Genomic DNA, 19,258 nt, shown 5'->3' with positions numbered 1-19,258 from the left:
CATGCTGGCAACAAAGGGGGCGGGAATGTAATCGCCACAGGTCCCCGTACCCCGGCCTCAAATTTGCAGCATGTGTCCCCGGGTCGACTGCAGCACAGACTCCTTGCTGGCTAAGTACATTTGCTCAGGATCCTGCCGTCTACCTGTCACTGGGCCCTTACTGGCTTCCAGTGCCAACCTCTCCCAGAAGCCCCATCTGCACGCGGCCCCCTCCTGGCCCTTTAGATACTTGCACTTGGCCCTGACCTGTGGCAAATGTTTGCAAACCAAAATCCGCACCTTATGGGGTGCTCTTGGCCCCCGGCCCTCACCAAGACCCCAGAGTGTGACTGAACACCAAGGTGCCCAGTACCTGTTCTTATGGACCACCCAGGGACAGAAACTTCCATCAGATCCGACCGACAGAGGTGACGGCACTGGGCTCCCCCTGGGTCCCCCTGAAGCCGCTCACACTTCCTCTCTCTGGGCGGCTGTCGCCTCGCTGCCCCCACCCCTCTGAATACCTGCTGGTTTTCACGTGGGAAACTCAGAGGTTTTGTGTTGAGTGCCATTCACTGTAGCTGTGAGACACTCTCAGCAGGCACTACTCCCAGTTTTAGGGGCTCTCCCACAAACACGGACCACCAGTGAAATCTCAGGGTAACCCCAAGGCCAGTCCCCTTGGACTTCCGTGCAGTGAGTGAGCTTGGGAGAAGCAGCCCCCACCCCCCAGGCTCTTCCCTGCCAGGTGACTGGGCCTCCCCTTGGACCCTTGGGCTCTGCCACAGCCACCAGGCAGCACAGGCATTGCCCTTCACCCCTACCTGTCAGAGACGGTGCTCTCTCCTGCCTCTGGCACACAGCATTTTCCAAGTCACGTGTGAGACTCTCTCTTAGCTCTCTAAATCTCTTGGAATCCAAAGAGTGAATTTAAGACAATTTAAAGACAATTTAATGACAGCATCCTTAAGACAACTGAAGGACAGACGTGTCTCCCATGCAGTAGAACAATGACTGAGGGATAAGTGGCGATCTGAGGCCGGGAGGCCAGGTGCGCAGGACAGTAGCTCAGCCTCTTGGTCGCGTGGTCCCACCAACCGTCCGGCTCAGCAGTCGGGCTGCCTGGGCCCCTCGGATGGGAGGGAGGGAGGGAGGGGCCGGGCAGCAGGGTCAGCGGGGCGCGTGAACACTGCCATGTCAGCGGAGGAGTCCTCGTAGGAGAGGGGGGTGCGGGCAAGTGCCCAGGTACTGAGGACCGCGGCGGGGCCCGGGGGCACCAGCTCTCCCACCAGGGCCATCCTGGGGCTGGCACCAGGCCGGGCTGGGGCTGGTACCGGGGTTGAGGAAGGCGGCCGTGACAACCAGCCAAGCCGACGCTGGGCCAGGCTTCCTCCCACTGAGCTCCCTGTCCCCAAGGCCGGCAGCTGGACGGGAGGCACAGGCGGAGCACGGAGAGGCAGACCCGTCTGAGCCTGAGGCCCCCTGAGACGTCTCCATCCCCTTCCGGCCTGGCAGCCCTCCCTGGGCCCGAAGCCCTGAGCAGGCAAACTGGAGATCGGGACCCCGTCACTCTGCCCGAATTAGATCAGCTGCGAACATTTCTAAAGAGGGAGGAGGGGGGAAAATGCCACGGGCTTTTAAAGGGAGCCCCCAGGAAGGGAGGCGCAGAGGGTGGGCTGGCCCCTGGCTGCTGGCAGCTGGGGCCGCAGGTCCCTGCCATGCGCACAGCCGCCTAGCTGAGCATCTTGTGCCGATCGAAGACGGTCTTCCTCTGCTCCTGAACCTGCAGCTTCCAGCGCTGCTGGGCGCCCTCCACTCGCTCCAGGACGGTGTTGGCACGCGGTCCCCCCAGCGGGGCGGCGGCAGCGGCGGCCGCAGAGCGAGCATCCTGAGTGGGCACAGAAAGGAGACACGTAGCACTGGGAGCAGAGGGGTCTCAGAAGCCCAGGGGCGATCCCAAAGCTGGAACTTCCCCGGGGCAGGGAGCCAGACCGTCTCAAGGGCCTCGCCTTGTCACCCGCGGGCCGCTGTGCAGGGGGTGGGCCCTGCCCCTCCCTGGGGCCTGGGAAAGGGGGGCTCTAGGGCAGCACGACCTGGGCCCTCACTACAACGCAGCTAGCTCAAGCCAGGTCCCTGGCTGTACACCACAGGCCTGTTTCTAACCCTCCAGAGGGAGGCTGAGGTTGGCCTCAGGACCACGCCTGCTCTGCACAGAGGACGGGGTGATGCCCGCCATTTGGGGAACTGCATCAGCACCCCGCTGGCACTGGGAACCCCCTGCCCTGCCTGCCACTGCCCATGAACAGGAGGGCCCGGGTCTAGGGCCTGCAGCCCTGAGGTGGGAGACTCCCGATCCCAGTGAGGAGCCCCCACGGACAGAGACCCACAGGATCTGCCCTGAGGGATGCACGACACAAGCTTGCTCCCCCTGATAAGAAGGGGATGCACCATCACTCAGACCGGCAGGGAGGGAATCTGGAGCCCACGCTGGCCCGTCCCCTCCTGTGTCAGGTGGGGACAGCTCAGCTCCTTCCCTGTGGCCCCCACGGATCCCTTTCCCCTCGCTTTCAGAACGGTTTCTGTTGTCAAAGGCAGCCTCTTCTGCTAAGACCACTTCTCTGCCTCTGAGGCTCTGGAGCGCATGCATTTCCTGCAGAACCCAAACCTGATCTTTGAGGGGAATTAGAGCCGCGGGGCCAGGCCCACACCCACCTGGGGATTTCCTCCCTACCTCTCTCTGCCTGTCATCTCCTGCCACATCTCTTAGGGGATCAGCACGCCTCTAAGCCCAGACCTGCCCTGTAAACGAAACTTTGCTTCTGATGCTTCTGATGCCCGCAGCTGGCATGGCTTCTGTCGCCATGCAGCTGCCAGGCTGGGGACAGGAAGGGGCAGTTAGGTGAGGGCAGGGGAGGCAGACAGCGAGCTGGCGGATGCAGAGAGGTGGCTGCCTAGAGGTGAGGTTGGGAGGTAGCTCAGCGTTGCTGCAGAGCTCTGAGCACTGCCCAAGGAGAGTCAGGGAGGGACACTGCCCCTGGATGCCCTGGGTCTGGGACCATGAGGAAGTCTCCCTCTGCCAGGCAGGGGAGTGTAGTGCCAACACCCGGGACGCAGGTGCTGGCAGGATCAGGCAGGGGTGAACTGGGCTCGGGGTCAGGACTGGATCCTACGCCTGGGCTTCGAGGGGCCGCCTTCTCCTTAGGCCCCCTGGGCCCCTCTGGGAGGTGGGCAGTGGGAGCTGGGAAGGAGGGACTCAGGCACTTAGCCACTGTGTGCTCCTGGGCAAGCGACTCTGTTTCTCCAAGCTTCAATTTCAAAAAGCTGGTCTTTCCAGACTTCTTTGACTATACTGTCAATAGGAGTTACATTTACATGATAATCTGGCGCACATGCACACACACATATACATGCATGATAAAAAAATTTCACAAAATATTTAGTCTGATGCATTCTGATATTCTCTGCACTGCTTCATTTTTTAAAATGCTGGTCAATTTAGATTTCGTGACCTCAAGGATTGTGACCCTACACTTGGAAAAACATGGCTTATGATTAGGAGATAGGTATGGTCAGTTTAAATAAAACACGTGAAGTCAGTACACTGCCTGTCACAGAGCGGGAGCTCACGGTAAGTTCAGTTGCCGTTTTCCCTAGCAGTTCAGCACAGTGGTTATGAACACTTTGGAATCAAGCAAACTTGGCTTTGAATCCTGGCTCTGACACCTACATATCGTCATGTTAGTGGTCCTGCTGGGCTCCTGTCAGTGTCCAAGGGCTATCCCCTCTCCCAGCTTCCCCTCTGCCTCTGAGGAAAGGGGGTCAGCAATGGAGGAATTTCTCCTGCCCCCAGCGGCCATCCTGCCACAAAGCAGGCTGGGCTATGGCTCCTCGCAAGTCAGCAACTTCTCTGAATGCATCTCCCCCCTCCCATCAGATGGAGACAGACATGCTAGATGCTTCTTAATGAGACAGTGAATGTAAAGCCTTCAGCAGCACCTGCCGGCAGCACTCCCCTGACATAGCACCTACAAGTATCAGCCCAGCCCAGGTGGGCTGGGGAGAAGGCTGGCAGCCTGCTGCCTCTGAAAAGCCACCCTGGTGTGACATCCATGTAACTCCGTTCCTTCCGGGCTCAGCTTTCCAACTGAGCGCTCCCTGGTGCCAAGGACAAGCCTCCGTGGGGCCAGCTCGGTGGGGTGGACACTGAAGACCACCCAGGAAGCTGCAGGCCCACCAGGACCTAGCCATCCTAGCCCGGGGCCCGGGGAGCTTCTGTCCCTCCCACTCCTACTCCTGACCCTCTGGGGCCAGTGAGGAGCACGGGTGTGAGTCCAGAGGAGGGGTTGCAGGGCCGGCTTCCTCCCACTGCCCCGCACCTCGGGCGGTGCGTCAAGGAGGCGAAGCCAGAGGGTGCCAAGGGTGGGCGTCGAGGGGACATGCTGACCTTCACTGCGTTACCCCAGCGTCGTTTGTCTCCCTTCATGTAAAGTCTTAACAAACAGCTCCAAAGTGGGGGAAGGCAGCTGTGGCTAAGAGGCCTGTGTCTCCACTGCTAACAGTCTGATCAAAGGTATTAAAACCCCCACATCTGCTGTAGGGCTGCCCCTGAGGGGCCTCATCCCCGCCTGCTCTGTGGCAGGATCGCCGCTGGGGGCAGGAGAAATTCCTCCGTGCTGACCCCTTCCCTCTGAGGCTGGGTGGCCAGGCAAACCCAGGAGGCAGAGGGAGGCAGGAGAGGGGGCAGCACCTGGATACTGACCAGTGGCCGGCGGGACCACAGCAGCATGACAATGACAGGTGACAGGTGTCACCACGCCAGGCGCTCTGCTGGCACAGGGCCATCCCCAAGCTCATGAGGTCGGCGTCTCACCCACAGATAAGGAAACTGAGGCTACGGAGGACCAATCACTTTGCTGCCCAAGGCCACTCGGCGGATGGGTGGCTGGGCAGGACTTGAAACCACACCTGTGTATCTCTCACCCCAGAACTCTGCTGGGTCCTTCTTTGGCTGGCTCCTCCTAAGAAGAAGCCAACATGGAAAAGCAAAGAAGCAGGCCAGTTCCTTTCCCAAGATCAAGCAAGAACAAAGCTCCTGTCAAGGAGCCAGGAAGTGGGACTTCAGGCCGGCCAACCCCTCCTCTCCAGCCCTGGGAGGCCCCTAACATTCCTATGCACAGCCAGAGCTGACAGACTAGCCCTGGGCCCTTCCCACCAGCCGAAGCTCATCAGCCTGCCCAGAGGCTGGTTCCGAGTCAGCAGCAGACAGGGCGCAGGCCTCTCCAAGGACAAGACGCAGGACAGTCCCCACGGGGGAGGTGCCTTCCCGGCTGATCCTGGCAGTGGGAACAGGGGATAGCAGGCCTGTCGCTGGCCCCCTCGCACAGCTAGGAACGGCCCCAGTACAGCCTCCCTCGGCGTTTCCAGTCTGACCCAAATCCTTCCCCTGTAGCCAAGTCCCACTGCCATCTGCTGCAGGCCCCGCCTGACTCCCACCGGCTGCTGTCCAGTCATCGTCCCACGGCACTGGCTCAGAATGCTGCCTGGGGGCCCAGCTGCTTACAGATGAAATGCCCCTGAGCCCAGCAGTCAAGGCCCCTGCGCTGCAGCCTTGCCCCCTGCCACCTCCCAGCACACAGAACACCATCTAAGTGTTAAGACCTCATTCTTAAGGATGAACGAACATGAGTGAAGCAGGCACTCACATACCCCAAGTTATGCCAGGGTCAGGACTATGCCCATTCCAGATTTAGCAAATCAAAACCAGAGGTCAGGTGCCAGACAGTAAGTGGCAGAGCTGGTCCCGAACCCACACTCCCAACCGGGGTGTGGGAAGCACCTGAGGGCAACTCTGGGTACATCTGCTCAATCACACACGTCCCCATTCCAGCCTCAGAGGAGGGGAGGGAAGCGGCTCCAAGCCTGCCAGAGCCTCCCAGGGCCGGGGCCTCACACCCAGTGCCACCGCACATCCCCTGGACGGGAAGGGAGCTGCTGAGGCCCAGAGCCTTCGCTTCCCCCCGCCCCGCACGCTCCCGGCTGCACCCTCACCTCTCCGTGATGCCCTCACGCCCCCCGCCCCCAGGGAGCCTAGAGCTGCACCACACCAGGTGGGCTGTGACCTCTGAGGGCCCGTCAGAGCTCAGGGGTGCCATGCCGTGAGTGGCAGTGCATCCTGCAGCCTCACGGAGACCCTGCTGCTCCCTCTTCAAAGAGCACCAAGGCTGTGCATCCAAAACAGCTCTGGTCGCCGTTTGTCCTCCTTGCAAGGACGTCTGAGCCCCAGATCAGGCCTGATGCGATGCCGCTGGAACCCGGGGGGGTGCGGGTCCCTGCCATCAGGGCCGACCAGGCACCCGGCACTTTCAGAGGGGACACGGCAGCTTTCATCTCCCTCCGGGTGCGGGCGGCTGGGGAGGCCTCGCCTCCATTTTCCAGCCCTCCTGCCCCAGAGCTTTGGGAATGGCGGGGATGAAGCCAAAGGCCCCCGATCCCAGGAAGGGGTCTGACCTCCAGCCCTCACCGCTGACTGGGTCTTGGGGCAGACAGGGTAGGGGGGGCAGGCCTGGAGCATCGACAGTCTCCTGCTCGAGGTCAGAGCTGTGCAGGCCTAGGCCGACTGCAGGGAGCCTGCGAGGTCTTGGTCCAACTTTCTTCCTCTTGGGGTGAAAGCTGAATCCCTCACCCCAGCGGAGGCCCCACCCTTCCAGCTTCCCTTCAAAGGGAAATGTTTTCTAGGCCACTAGTGAGCCCAGAAACACAGCCTCAGCCCAGCTCTGCCCCAGTCAGCCAGGCAGCCCTGGGACCTGTGTTCCTTGTGCACCGAGGGGTCGGTCAGTAGAGGGCCCCTCACCATCTGGGACTACGGTGTGGGCCCCCTGAGCCCTGGTGCCCCCACAGTGGTGAGCCACCCTCTCCCATTCACCCTCTGAGCCTCTGTAGCCAGACTAATAGGAAGAGAAGGAGTCCCCCAACCCCTGACTAGGAAAGGCTTGCTAAGTACCCAGCTTTCTCCATCTGCCCATCTCCTAAAACCTGATCTTACCAATTGCCTCTATGTCCCCTGTTCATCCACCTGGTTTAGGGTCTGCCTTGGGGCTTAAAGCCCTGAGGGCACAGAGCCACCTGCAGGACAGCTGGGTGCAGGGCGGGGGCAGACAAAGGCCATTCTGGGCTGCTGAACCCCAGAAGAGATGAGCAGGGAGCACCTGGGAGGGGGACACCATATGGAATAGGACAGGGAGAGGCCATGCCAAGGAATGGGGCTGGGGGCCAGCCCAGCTCAGGGGCTGGGCAGTGGGAGCAGGCATTCCCTCTACCCCCTCAGGGCAACATAACTCCATCCTGCCCCAGCCCCGCATCTGCGTAGAGCCCACGGCACCTGAGGGCGGGGAAACAGACGGAACACAGTTTTGTTACTTCCGAGCCCTCGGGGTGAGAGGTGAGAGGCTGTCACCCACCCACCCTCTCTCCCAGGATAGCACCTCCTCTAGAGCACGTAGTGCAGGCTTGCTGGCTCGGCCTGAGAGCTGTCCAGGGCAGCCACTGTTCTCCAGGCAGCAGAGGCAGGACTGGAGAGCAGCCCTCACTGCACAATCCTTCCTCCTCAGCCCAAATCTGCGCCCATTAAGTGTCCACCCCCGACTCGGGCTCTGCTCCCAGGGGCTGGACTGACCATCCTCACCCCTCCTCCCTCCCCGAGGCCCCCCTCACACAAACAGGCAGACGGGGCTTAAGACCCAAACTAGGAAGCACTCCAGATCTCCTGGGGGCCGGGGGTCAGTGCTCAGACCCAAAGACAGTGGGCTGCCCTCCCTGGCTCAGCACGCAGGGTGGCAGGAGACACAGGGCCATGCCCGAGAGCTGTGCATTCCCGGGAAATCGCTGCATGGGCTGTGTGATTGCCAGGCCATGTCCCTCAGTTACTCCACTAGCCAGGACTGCAGTGACCACATCACCCCTAACTGCCAAGTGTTTATTAGCAGAGCTCCTCCCCTGAGCAGCTTTTACACTGATAACCGGGTAGGCACACAAGGGTACCTCCTAAACACAGACCACCCACCTGCCAGCGCCACTACCTGCCGTGCCAGCTTCCTTGGGGTGGCTCATGCCTTCAGTTCCACCTTTGGCCAAACTCGTGTAAGCCAGAGGCTGAGGCAGGTTGGGAAGGGTGCTGGCACGTACCCAGAAGCCACCCTCTAGCTCGTGCTGGCCCAGACCCACACGCCTGGCAGCTTCACGTTGAGGTCTGCGCCCCAGACCCCTTCTTGGGGGGAGCGTGCCTCTCCCACCTCCAGTCCGTGCTTGGAATGCTCTCAGCTGGGACTGCCCTTGGCAGTGACCCCAAACTCACCACCCTACAAGCAAGCCCACCCGCCCATCGTTCAGCTGCGTCACCTGCAAGAAAGCTCCTTCCTACGTGGCATTCAATCTCCCTGTTTCAGCTCCCAGCTGGGGTCCCTGGGCCCTGGTAAGGGCAAGCTCTACTCCATAAACATTTGATGCTGCTACCATGCACCTCTCTGAGTTTGGTCTGTTTTTTTTTTTTTTAAGCTAAACACCTCCCAGGGTCTTTAACTAATTCTCCCAGGACATGGCCGAGGCCCTTCACACCACACGCCTCCTGGTACATGTACCGGCTCACTCACTCCATCCCTCACCCTACGGATAAACAGTCCAGAGCTCTCCAGCAGCAGGGCGGCCCGAAGAATAATGCTCACAGACTCCTGTGCCCACCACAACTTCCCAGAGCCCATTCTTCTGGGCAGAAAGCGGTGGTGGGGCATCACCTGCCTTCAAGCCGCCGCGGAGGCTGCTGGCTCTGCTGAGAGAGCTGCTCCGCCTCCCGTGCACACAGCCGGCTCACCACAGATCCGCCTGGGCCGGGCTGCAGGGCATGGGCTGCCCTCGCTCCCCGGAAAAGCTCCTCATGGCGGCCCTTGCTCTGCCCACCTCACCCTGGGTCTCCCCTGCAGGGCATCCAGGACTCCCCGGTATGGGGACAAGGGGAGAGGTGAAGGACTGTCGACTGTGCTGGCCTGGCTCAGGCCCTACAGCCCCCGCGGTGTGCACACCGACGTGTTCACAGGCTGCCGAGCGTCAGCAGTTCCCCAACTTCCCCCATCTCATAAAGCTGAAACTCCACAGCCTGACATTTGACATCTTTAATGATCTGAGCTAAAGCCCCTGGCCAGCTCTATCTGCCACTATTCCCACAGGCCTACCTTATCTTTGAAATGCTCAAAACCCCGCAGGCACACGTGGCAGTTTCCCACCTCGGCACAACCACCACCCTTTGGCCTCACTGGCTCTTAAAAATCCTACTTTCTCAAGGCTCTGGGGCTGTGCTTTGCATGGAACAGGCGCAAGCAGGTCTCTGCGGGCCCACTGAGGCATCAACCTGCCACTCCAAGCCTACAGCCCACTGGACACTAACGTCTGGCGACCGAGATACCAAGTGCATCTATGTGTGGCTGACCCCGGCTGGCTAACATCGCCTCTGCCTGGAAACACAGTGGAGCAGGAGGACACGGCTCCCCAGGCCGGGACACCAGGAGAGGCCAGACATCAGGAACACTCAGGACCACCTCCTGCCTCCCCTGGGATCGCAAAGGGCAGCGCCCCCCTGGGCAGACATCTGGAGTCTGGGTGAGGAGATGGAGGGAGCGAACTGGACACGGCCGGGGACACGGATGCCCCCAAGGCCCGGCGACGCTCTGCTGGTCTTGTGCTGGGGACTCACATGCTGGGGGCCCGGGACCCTGTGGCGGGCAGAGGCACTGGCAGGGGCCTGGCACCCAGCCCGTTACCTCGTTCTCCTCCTCGTCGCGCAGCTGCTCAGTGTATGCGTCTGGCTTCCGGATCAGAGGGTCCACCAGCATGAGGAAGGCCATGTAGAGCAGGAGGGCCCCCACCACTGACAGGTAGATGACGACAATGACCTGAGGATGAGACCCAGCGCCCGTGAACCAGCGCCTGGGGGCTGGGCTGGTGAACCGCCTGTTACCATGGCATCTTCTGTCAGCAGCAGCGACGGCCTTGCGCTGCACCGAGGAGGGGGACCAGCGGGCTGGGAGGGAAAGAGCGCCAGGAAGGGTGGGGCTGGCCCTATGCCACATATCTGCCATGGTCACCCTCAGTGGAGGGGACCCCACACCACCTCGGGTCTCTGGCAGGCCCACAGACGACAGATGGTAAAGGAAGATGTCTGGATGCCCCAAGACGCCCCCGGGGGGTGGGAGCGGGGAAACGGGTCGCCTGGCTGCACCAAACGGCACAGAGCAGCTGGATGCTAAGAGAGAGCGAGGAGGCAGCGCGGGGAGAGGCCTGAAGGCAGAGGCCAGGGGGACGAACAAGGCACACGCATCGGCGGGCTCGTCCCCTGCGGCCCAGGGCAGGAAGGACAGCTGGGAGGCTTGGGTTCCGAGAGGTCTCGTCATGCCACCGGGCCGTCGCAGACCCACCAGGAGGCGGGCACTGAGGGCGGAGGCCGCATCCCCAGCACAGCCCACCAGCCCCCTGGAGGGAGGTGGAAGCCAGCGGCACAATGACAATTTCCCAAATCTACACACACAGAGCCTCATAAACTGAACTTCTGTTTACAGAAAAGGCAGATTCAGCGAGGCTCACCCGGCGTCTCTCAGTGTGAGTGGTCTGGGCCACCAAGGTCAGGACTCTCCACGACGCTCAGCGGCCAAGGTCCCTGTAAGGGCGCCAGGAACACACCTCAGGACTGGGCCACAGATGTACCTGCCCTTATCTCGGAACGTGCCTGGACGGCAGAATCGCCTGGTTGTGAACCACTAGGCTAAACCACCCACGTGATCCCAAGGCTAGTAAATGGTATGGACGTAACTTGAACCCAGTTACTGACTCCGTCACAAATGCTTGTATTACATCCACAACACCTGCCCGTCACTGGCCTCTGATCTGGCCCTGAAAGGACTGTGAAGAGGGGTAAAAGGAAGAGAGGACCCCCGGGAGGTCACGTTTGGTGCCCAGCTCAGTTGACAGTCAAGCTCAACTGGACAGACTGCTTCCCTGACTGACACAAGCATCCATGCCTCTGTGAACAGGGCAAATGATCAGACCTCCTGCCCAGACCCCAGGCAGCACAAGGGGAATGGAGGCTGAGTGTCTAACAGTGGGGGAGGGGGTTGGATGGAGTCTCCCAGGGAGAAGGTCCCCAAGTCAGGAAGCCCTTTCCCTGCCCAACAGAGAGAGGTAACATCTGGCTTAGAATTCAGTGTCAGGCATCCGGTTCCCCTGAGCAGGGACCTGCTGGAGCAAGTTCAGAGGGGCTGACTTGGGTGGAAGCGTGGAAGGGGTTGACACTGCAGTTGGACAGGGAGATGACCGACGGGGTGGGGGCCAGGGGGACAGTGGTGAGGTCACCTCCCGTCCAAGGGAGCCTCAAAAGGGGCAACCAGACAAAGGGCTCAGGGGTGTCATTCAACTCCCAGGAGTTCTTTCCTGATGCTATTTCCAGACTCTTCCCAGACAAGCAGAAATAAGCCTAAAAGCTGGGGCAGGAAGGGCTTATGTTAGAAATGAGTAAGCAGAGCCTGGCTCAGGAGGGACAAACCTGGACTGGGCGGCCTGGGGAGGCTCCGGTGGACACGTCCCCGCTACAGTGAGCTGGGGTCCTGTGCCAGCAGACTGGGCAAAGCCCTTGTCCTCACCCGTCCGGTGGTGGCCACATCCACCACATCTCTCCTGAATGCTCTTAACAACTACGAGAACAAGGTTCAAGGAAAAACCAAAGGAAGTGATCTGATGCCCCTCCTGCCCCCCAGAAAGCCCCCCGGGTCCACAGCTGCCTGGAGCACTTCAGAGAGTCCCACACCGCTTTGGAGGCTGATCCAGACTAGAAGCTCCAGGGAGGCAGGCCTGCCTCTCTATTAGGAGCAGCTTGCATGGTGCCCAGAACGTAAGAGGTACCCACATTTACTGAATGAGTGGAAGGAGAGAGAAGGGAAAAAACTGGAAAGAATGAGGGAGGAAAAAAGGAGCATCAAGCACCTCCCCGGTTCCCTGCCCCTGTGTGATGGGGCTCTGACAGGTGTCAGGGGACACTGGCTCCCAGAAGGTGGGGGGCGTGGGGCCTTGTGCCTGTGACTGCACCAGCCTACAGGCCAGTCCCACAGCCACTTGGGCTGTTCCAAAACAAGCAACGCCCGAGGTGTCGGGCAGCCAAAGACGGCGGTGGGGTGCAGGGGGCGTGGGGACCGCAGTGGGGCTACCTTGATGGTGGTGGTGCTGCGCTCCTCGTACTGGCACTCGCACAGCAGGCAGTAGGCCTCCACGTCGTGGCCAGGCACTGGCATGGGCTCCACCACATGCAGGCAGTTGCTGCAACAGACAGACATGGGCGGGGGCTGGGGCAGCTGGGCCCAGGAGAGGGAGCTCTCGGGGAGGAGGGGTTAGAAAGCCCTTTCCTAGCCCCAGTCCTGCCCCTGTCCAGCTCTCCAAACTGTACCTACAGTGCCGGCACCAAAAGCATCCAAGTCCCCAGAGCTCGGCCCTCGGCTGCCTGGTCCCATGCTGTGCTTGCTCTGGGTGGGCTTCCATCCCACAGACTTTAACCTAGAAGCTGATGGGCCTCCGATCAGACTCTTGGACTAGAATCTCCTCCAGTCAGGGCCTCTCTCCTCCACTCTATGTCCGGCTGCCTGCAGGATCCACCGAGTGCGTGTCTGTAGGGACCACAATGCACAGCCAGCTGGCTGCGCCCTCTGACCCCAGCTCCCAGCCTGCAAACCCCCACCGGCTCTGAGCTCCCACTGGCAGAGAGCAGCTCTTCTGGCCGCTTCAAGCCTGGGATCCGCTGTGAATCCCCTCTCTCACCTATCAACCCACCAAAAGCCACTGCTTCTACCTTCTTAAACATTTCTAAAACCCACCATCTCCGTCCTCTCCAGCTGTAGCCCCACTGCGGCCATCCTCCCCTTTTCCTCAGACAGTGGTCCCTGCGCCCCCTGCTCTCTGCACGCTGTCTGTCCCTGTCCCAATGCTGCCTTCCCCCACAGGCAGGTGGTCTGATCCAAACGAAACTCGGGCCGTGTCTCTCCCAGCTTGAAGCTGGTCACTGCCTCCATGAGCCTCTGGGGCGAGGATGAACTACAGCTCCCCTGTGCGCCCTGGCACCTCACCCCGGGGTGCCCACCTGGCCAGCTCCATCCCTGCTGCTCCTCACCCAACTCCCTCCCACCCCCCGCTCGCCTGCGCTGATCTTCTGGACTGTTCTCTGAGTGGGCCACACTCCCTTCCTTGACACAGCTCACACCCTCTGCCAGGAAGATACGGCTTCGCCACTGAATCCTACACATTCTTCAAGACTCAGCTCAAAGGTCGCCGCTCCTACAGCAGCCGGCTTCCCCGCGCGCTTCTCTGCACAGCACTAGTGGCGCCACGCCGTCATCGTACCCTTACCTGTATGTCTCCCCCGGATGCTAAGCTCCCGGAGGACAGGGGTCAGCTCTGTGGTCCCGGTGCCTAGCACAGCGCGGATCAGAGCAGGGCTCAGGAAACAAGCAACTGCCACATGAATCACACGTTCCAAGCCCACTCAGCCCACCTTTACCTACTGGTGCTCCCAGGTCAGGTGGAATAAAGACCACAGGCCACACACTTACATGGGGAAATGGGCCAGAGTGGCAAAATGACATCCCCGTCACGGGGAGGACCCAAACCCAAACCCAAATCCTCGGCCTCAAGGTCTTCACACCTGACACTCAGCCACAGTGGGGCCTGGGCTGGAGCTCAGTTAACCAGGGACCCCGATGCCAGCCTTCCTCAGATCAGGCTTCCACAGCCCACAGAGAGTGAGCAAACGACACTGCAGGACGCGCCGTTATCACTGTCACTGGCAGAAATCAACCAAGACCTCAGAGGTTCGCACAGGCGAACCAGGCATTGCGTGCACTGGACAGCCTGGGCTGGGCTTCCCGGCTCTGCTGCTGAGTGTCCAGTGCCCTGGGCCCGTCTTCAACTCTGTGAGATGCAGGGGTTGTACCAGATGGCCTTTAAGGCCCTTCCAGCTCTCACAAGAATCCAGCAAGAGTCCAGCACAGTTTCCTGACAACAATCAGGCCAGTCGTGAGCTATCCCGGGGTCCTTAGACCCAGGCTGGGTTTCTGGCAGAAGCATCAGTGGTGTGCAATGGGAAGATAAGGGGTTGAAAAAAATTCTGTGTCCTCTAAAAGCCTGTTTCCCTTAAAAAATCCAGTAAGTGGCATATATTACGGTATGTAAACCTCTGACAACTGCAATTCCATCTCTGGGTAGCAACTTCAACACATACCCCCTGCTGCACGAACAGGCCTTCCCCTGTTGGAACCAAACGCACCCCCCTCAGACCTTGCACACTGCTGCCTCTGGGGGGAGCTGACGGCCAGGCCAGGTTCCCACGAGGCGCTCGGTCATCACTCCTGGGACCTTCCCTTCTCCAGGAAGTCCTAAAAGGCCTGCTGGGGGCCAGATCCCTCCCTTTCTGAGCCACAGGGGTTCCTGGGTTTTAGAAGGTGGCTCCGGTGCTCCACTGGGTATGTGGATTCCCCGCAAGGCTGAGGCGGGGTTCCTGGGGCAGCTGGGAGGGGCCCACCTGAGTTCTTCAAACTGGGATCCCGTTACTCAGGTGGCGAGGCTGTTAGGGGAACAGTAAATAGGGAGCTGAGACATTCCGTGTCCCTGGCCCTCCTGAGTATCAGTGAAACCCGAACATGAAAACCGAACATGCTCTTCCTCTCCTGAGGATCCCCATTCACCTTTCTGGGGATCAGTCATACCAAAGACTCCAAGGACTGGCCAGAGGACATTAAGGTGGGAAGGCAAGAGAGTCAGAAAATCAAGCACTCAGAGTACCTCAGAGGCAGAGAGGCTCAAAGTTCCCAAATGCTGCTGGGGACCAACTGCATCACAATCACCCAGAAACTTAAAGAAAAGGCTGTTGCTGTCTGCCCCCCACCCCCATATTTACTATTGATTTACATATTTACTACTGCATATCTGAAAGTCGCCACGAGAGGAGATTTAAATGTTCTCACCACACACACTGAAGGTAACTGTGTGAGGTGACGGAGGCTTTAACAGTCCTCATGGTGGTAATCACCCCGCAGTATGTATGTACATCAAGCTGGCATGTCGTAGACCTTAAACTTACACAACATGACAGGTCTAATGTATCTCAATGAAGCTGTGGGGGTGGCCTGGGGGCAGGAGGTGCTGGGATCTGTATTTTCTCAAGCCCACATGACAATCCTAATGCACAACCAAGTAGAGGCAACACTGGCCTGGACCCCACGCTGCCGGTGGGGTGTCAGTCCCTTCTCCAGCACCCTCATCCAGGAACCGCCTTCTGTGCTCAGACCCACCCAGGATGGCACTCCGCAGCGCCTGGAACAGCCTGGATCAGAAATGCTCCCTGAACTCACAAGCTCCCCTTAAAGCCGTTCCACTGGCTTCCAAAAAGCGCACCAAAATGATCCCCACGAGCCCCCCACCCACAGCATGCCGCCCCCCTCCCAGTCTTCGCCAGCCACTATGCGTCCCCAAGTCCTCTCCTCCTCAGGCCACCTTTAGTCCCTTAAACCACCCCATCCAGAACAAAGTGTCAAAGCTTCTCTTCTCAATGAATTTTTAAATTATTTCTCTTCTTTTAAAGTACGGCACTCAGAAATGAATTCCAGACTCCAGGAGTATAATTTAAATTCTCTTTCTAGGCCTCAGTCTCTGCACTTACAAAATGGGAACAGGACCTACCCCATCTACTACCTTAGTATGTGGCTATAATACCTACCTCTCCCAATTTCTCTGCTACTCTTTTATGTAAATACCTAAATCAAAGCAAAACAAGAAAATCCACTCCTCTGACCAGGAATCCCTCAGCTAGAATTCAAGACATCTGGGTCCTATTTTTGACTGGCTGTGTGCCATGGGTGAAATATTCCTTTTGTAAGGCTCTCCATCAGAATGGGAAAGCAAGCTTATCCTCCAGGGATGGCACTCCTGACTAGGCGGAGCTGGCATGGGCCAGCCAGTGCAATGCCTTACCAGTCCTTCTGTGACACGTTCTGGCTGTAAATGTGCCCGCTGATATTCCTATACGGTGGGCAGATGCATTTGCACCGAATATCTTCAGAACTCTGGAAGAGAAAGCACGTATCAGGTAGGCAGAGCCCCTGAGTTCAGGTTCTAGCAAGACTCTCAACTTTCAGTTCCCTGCACCCTAGGGTGACTATATGAATGCTCTTGACTCGTCCCCACCCACAAGCCCATCCAGAAATGACTTCTGTAGGAAGGATGCTATAGGGTTACGACAGAGCCTAGTACCTTCTCAAGGCAGGGCAGGACAAGGTGACAGTCCTCCGCCCTGAGCCCACACCACTGTGTGCACCTCTGTCTAGCACTCTTGGTGGGTAGCCTCTTCCCCCTATTCCATCTCCGACTTCCCAAATTAGGACTGGGGGGAAGGAAAAGGGCAGGGGTGAATGAGAAATGTGGATCACTTCTATGGGAATAGTCAAGCAACCCTTAAAAAGTTCTTCCTCTGTGGAATGGGTAAGAGGCAGCACCACAAATATTTTCACTCCAATCAGGAATTCCCCAGAGGGAGTGGAATCAAACCCTCAGACTGTGTCTTACTTCAAAGCCTTGGTGATACCAAGTCAGAACCAAAAATTCCACATACCTACACTAACCCCGCCCTGAATCATTTACCCCTAAAGAACCTAAGTCCCAGCACTTAGACTGGTCACCCTCAATAACAAACTTCCATCTGTGTAGGACTTCACATTTAGGAGCGTGTATCACTCGATTTCCCCGAAGGGGAGCAGTAGGCATTACGACCATCCCTGTTCCACCCAGAAGCAAGGAAGGTGTACGGAAAACCTAGACGGCTTCCCCAAACAGACGCCCTTGTGGGAATCCTACCGGGGGGGTGTCTGATCCAGAACCTGGGCCCTGGGCCTCACCCCTCTCCCCTCACTCTACCTTGATGGAGGTCTGCACCAGAGGGAAACACCTGGCCTACCGGTGAGGGGCAGGGTGGAAAAGCACCTGCGTCTGGGGAAGCACTGTCTGCACGCAGGGTGGTCGTGCACCCGGAGCGGCCGGCTCACCTCCCTCACCTTGTTGCCTTGTGCTGGGGGAACCAGCAAACACCCCACAACGGCCACCAAACACAGGAGCTTCATGCTTACAGGTCCTGGGGAGCCAGCACGACCAGACACCTGGAAAAGAGATATTACGTCGGGGAACGTAAGTGGCCACACCATAGCCAGCACTCTCGGCCCCTTAGCCCTCTCTTCTCTCCCGGACACGGGAATGGCTCCAAGATTCCAGGGCCTCCTAAACCCGCTCGCCAAATGCTGCTTTCCTTCTCCCCGGTCTCCAGCTCTCCACTGCCCACCTGGAGCGCCCGGGAGAGGGGCCTCCGGGGGCGCCGCCGCGGCCGCCGGGGGCCAGGAGATCCTCCGACAAGGCCCAGCTCAGACGCCCGCGTGGAGCCGCACAGCCCTCCAGCAGCTCCCGCCCGCTCGGGCCCAACGAGAACTCTGCGTGCAGAGTTTGGGGGCCCTGATCCGACGGCCTAGGCCAGGGCCCACCGCACCCAGGGCCCCAGGGGCCTCGCGCCGCTCCCCAAACGCCCAGTCCGCTAACCTGCAAGCCCCGCCGCAGCAGCGCAGGACCCATCTGGCACCGCCCCCTCCCGGCTTCTATTGGCTGCCGGAGCAGCCTCTCGGCCCAGTCTCGCTATCGCCATGGTAACAAGGCCCACCTTCGCTGGGGCGTGGAAACTCCAGCGCAAGGGAGAGGGACACATTTCTCCAACCTGACCAAACAAGAAAAGGGAGCGTCAGCCTTCCGGGCTAGAAACCGGGAAGGGTCTTAACTTTGTGCGGCCGATAAAACTCCTATGCAGTGCTTCGCCCCTCCTGATGGTGTAAGACTCAGGGTTTTGTAGAGCGCTGAGCTTGTTCCATCTTGATGTTTTAAAGGGAAACAGCTTTATAAACAGTAAGCGAGTAATAACAATAACGATAAAAAGATTAAAGGGCTTTGTCCTGACAACCTGGAAATGTGATTTAGGGACCCGCTTCTTTGCTGCACAGGACTTTAGCTGACCCCACCCCACCAAACACCTCCACACCCCTGAGGAGGAGGAAATCGGGGGTGGCGGTGGGACGGTCGGCTGGCTGGGGCAGGGCGTGCGCTCAGCCCCGCAGCCTCGCGCTGGCAGATTGGGGCAAGGTGTGCAAGGCCAGTCGGGGTGCGGGGGAACCCCAGGCTGCTGAGGGACAGTTGTGAACTTCTTGCCAGCTGGGAGGGACAGAGGAGCCACCTGAGGCTAGGGTATCAGACCAGAGTGAGGACCCGTGGGCTTCGCACCTGGCTCTGCCGCTGAGCATCCGTGTCACCCCGGAAAAGACACCTCCCTCTCTGGGCCTGTTTCCTTACCTTTAAAATTAGCTGGTTGCACGCTACGATCCCTTTCGACTTCGGTATGTTGGGTTTCTTGGGGAGGGGGGGTGCCTGATGTGGTCCGCACTTGAGGCTGGTGCTGGAACCAGCAGGTGGGCTGGGCGCAGGCACCATGACTGAGGCAGGCACTCGGTGCGGAAACAGTTGGGTGTGTTTGTCCTCCTACTTCCTCCTCTGGTATCCTCACCACCTGGCGGAGCTCCCTCCACTTGATGGGCGCTCAGGAGATGCCACTGACCGGAATTGAGTAGAATTGAAATACACCTAGAGGGGAGCAGGCAGGAGGCTGGCATGACTGGGCCTGAATCCTGATTTCTCCCTTCACAGTTATAAGAATTTGAGTGGTTGGCTTCTCCTTTGAAGGCACTTGTTTCCACGTCCATAAAATGGTAATAGTATTACCTACCTTTTGGAGCTGTTGTATAATGAGTCTCTACGCATCTGGAACAGTGGCTGCCACAAAGGCAGGGAGGGGTCTATACATGGAAATATCAATTCGTTCTGGAGGTCGGAATAGAATGTCTGCTTTGGAGAGCAGGCAGGGGCAGAGAGAGGATGCCTGTCCCATGGGGAAGGACTGGCAGTTTCAGGCACTGGACAACGCCCTCCTTCCCAGTGCACCTCATACATGGACAGGGGAACTTCATGGGGACAAAAGCATGGGGCTGAGTCTCAGTTACCTCCAAAGTATGAACCCCTGACCCCAGCTACAGGCACCCAATGAGAAGCTCCCGTCTCCTGTCAAATGGAAGCGATGCCTCTCCTCTCAGTTTCCTCACCACACCGACATCCTGCATTTTTC

General features: G+C 59.1%; 1 protein-coding gene across 4 annotated transcripts; it reads right to left on the bottom strand.

Moving 5' to 3' along the window:
• Positions 1-908: 908 nt before the first annotated feature.
• On the bottom strand, positions 909-17,768 carry TMEM9 (transmembrane protein 9). 4 transcript variants are annotated; one of them, XM_037004715.2, is made up of 6 exons: positions 17,635-17,768; positions 17,094-17,204; positions 16,027-16,118; positions 12,219-12,327; positions 9,786-9,917; positions 909-1,867 (listed from the first exon to the last, which is right to left on the bottom strand). In XM_037004715.2, exons 1-6 carry the CDS (start codon positions 17,665-17,667, stop codon positions 1,712-1,714), a joined length of 633 nt encoding a protein of 210 aa, XP_036860610.2. In that variant the 5' UTR covers positions 17,668-17,768; the 3' UTR covers positions 909-1,711. The 4 variants fall into 4 exon arrangements, with proteins under 4 accessions (XP_036860610.2, XP_036860611.2, XP_036860612.1 ...); XM_037004716.2 differs by having other exon boundaries at positions 17,103-17,204; positions 17,635-17,765; XM_037004717.2 differs by lacking the exon at positions 17,635-17,768 and adding an exon at positions 17,384-17,628.
• Between the last annotated feature and the right edge of the window lie 1,490 nt (positions 17,769-19,258).

The sequence above is a fragment of the Manis javanica genome, chromosome 11, assembly GCF_040802235.1.
Source record: "Manis javanica isolate MJ-LG chromosome 11, MJ_LKY, whole genome shotgun sequence".
Classification (NCBI taxonomy): domain Eukaryota; kingdom Metazoa; phylum Chordata; class Mammalia; order Pholidota; family Manidae; genus Manis; species Manis javanica.
This window is presented reverse-complemented; position numbering and strand designations above follow the sequence as displayed.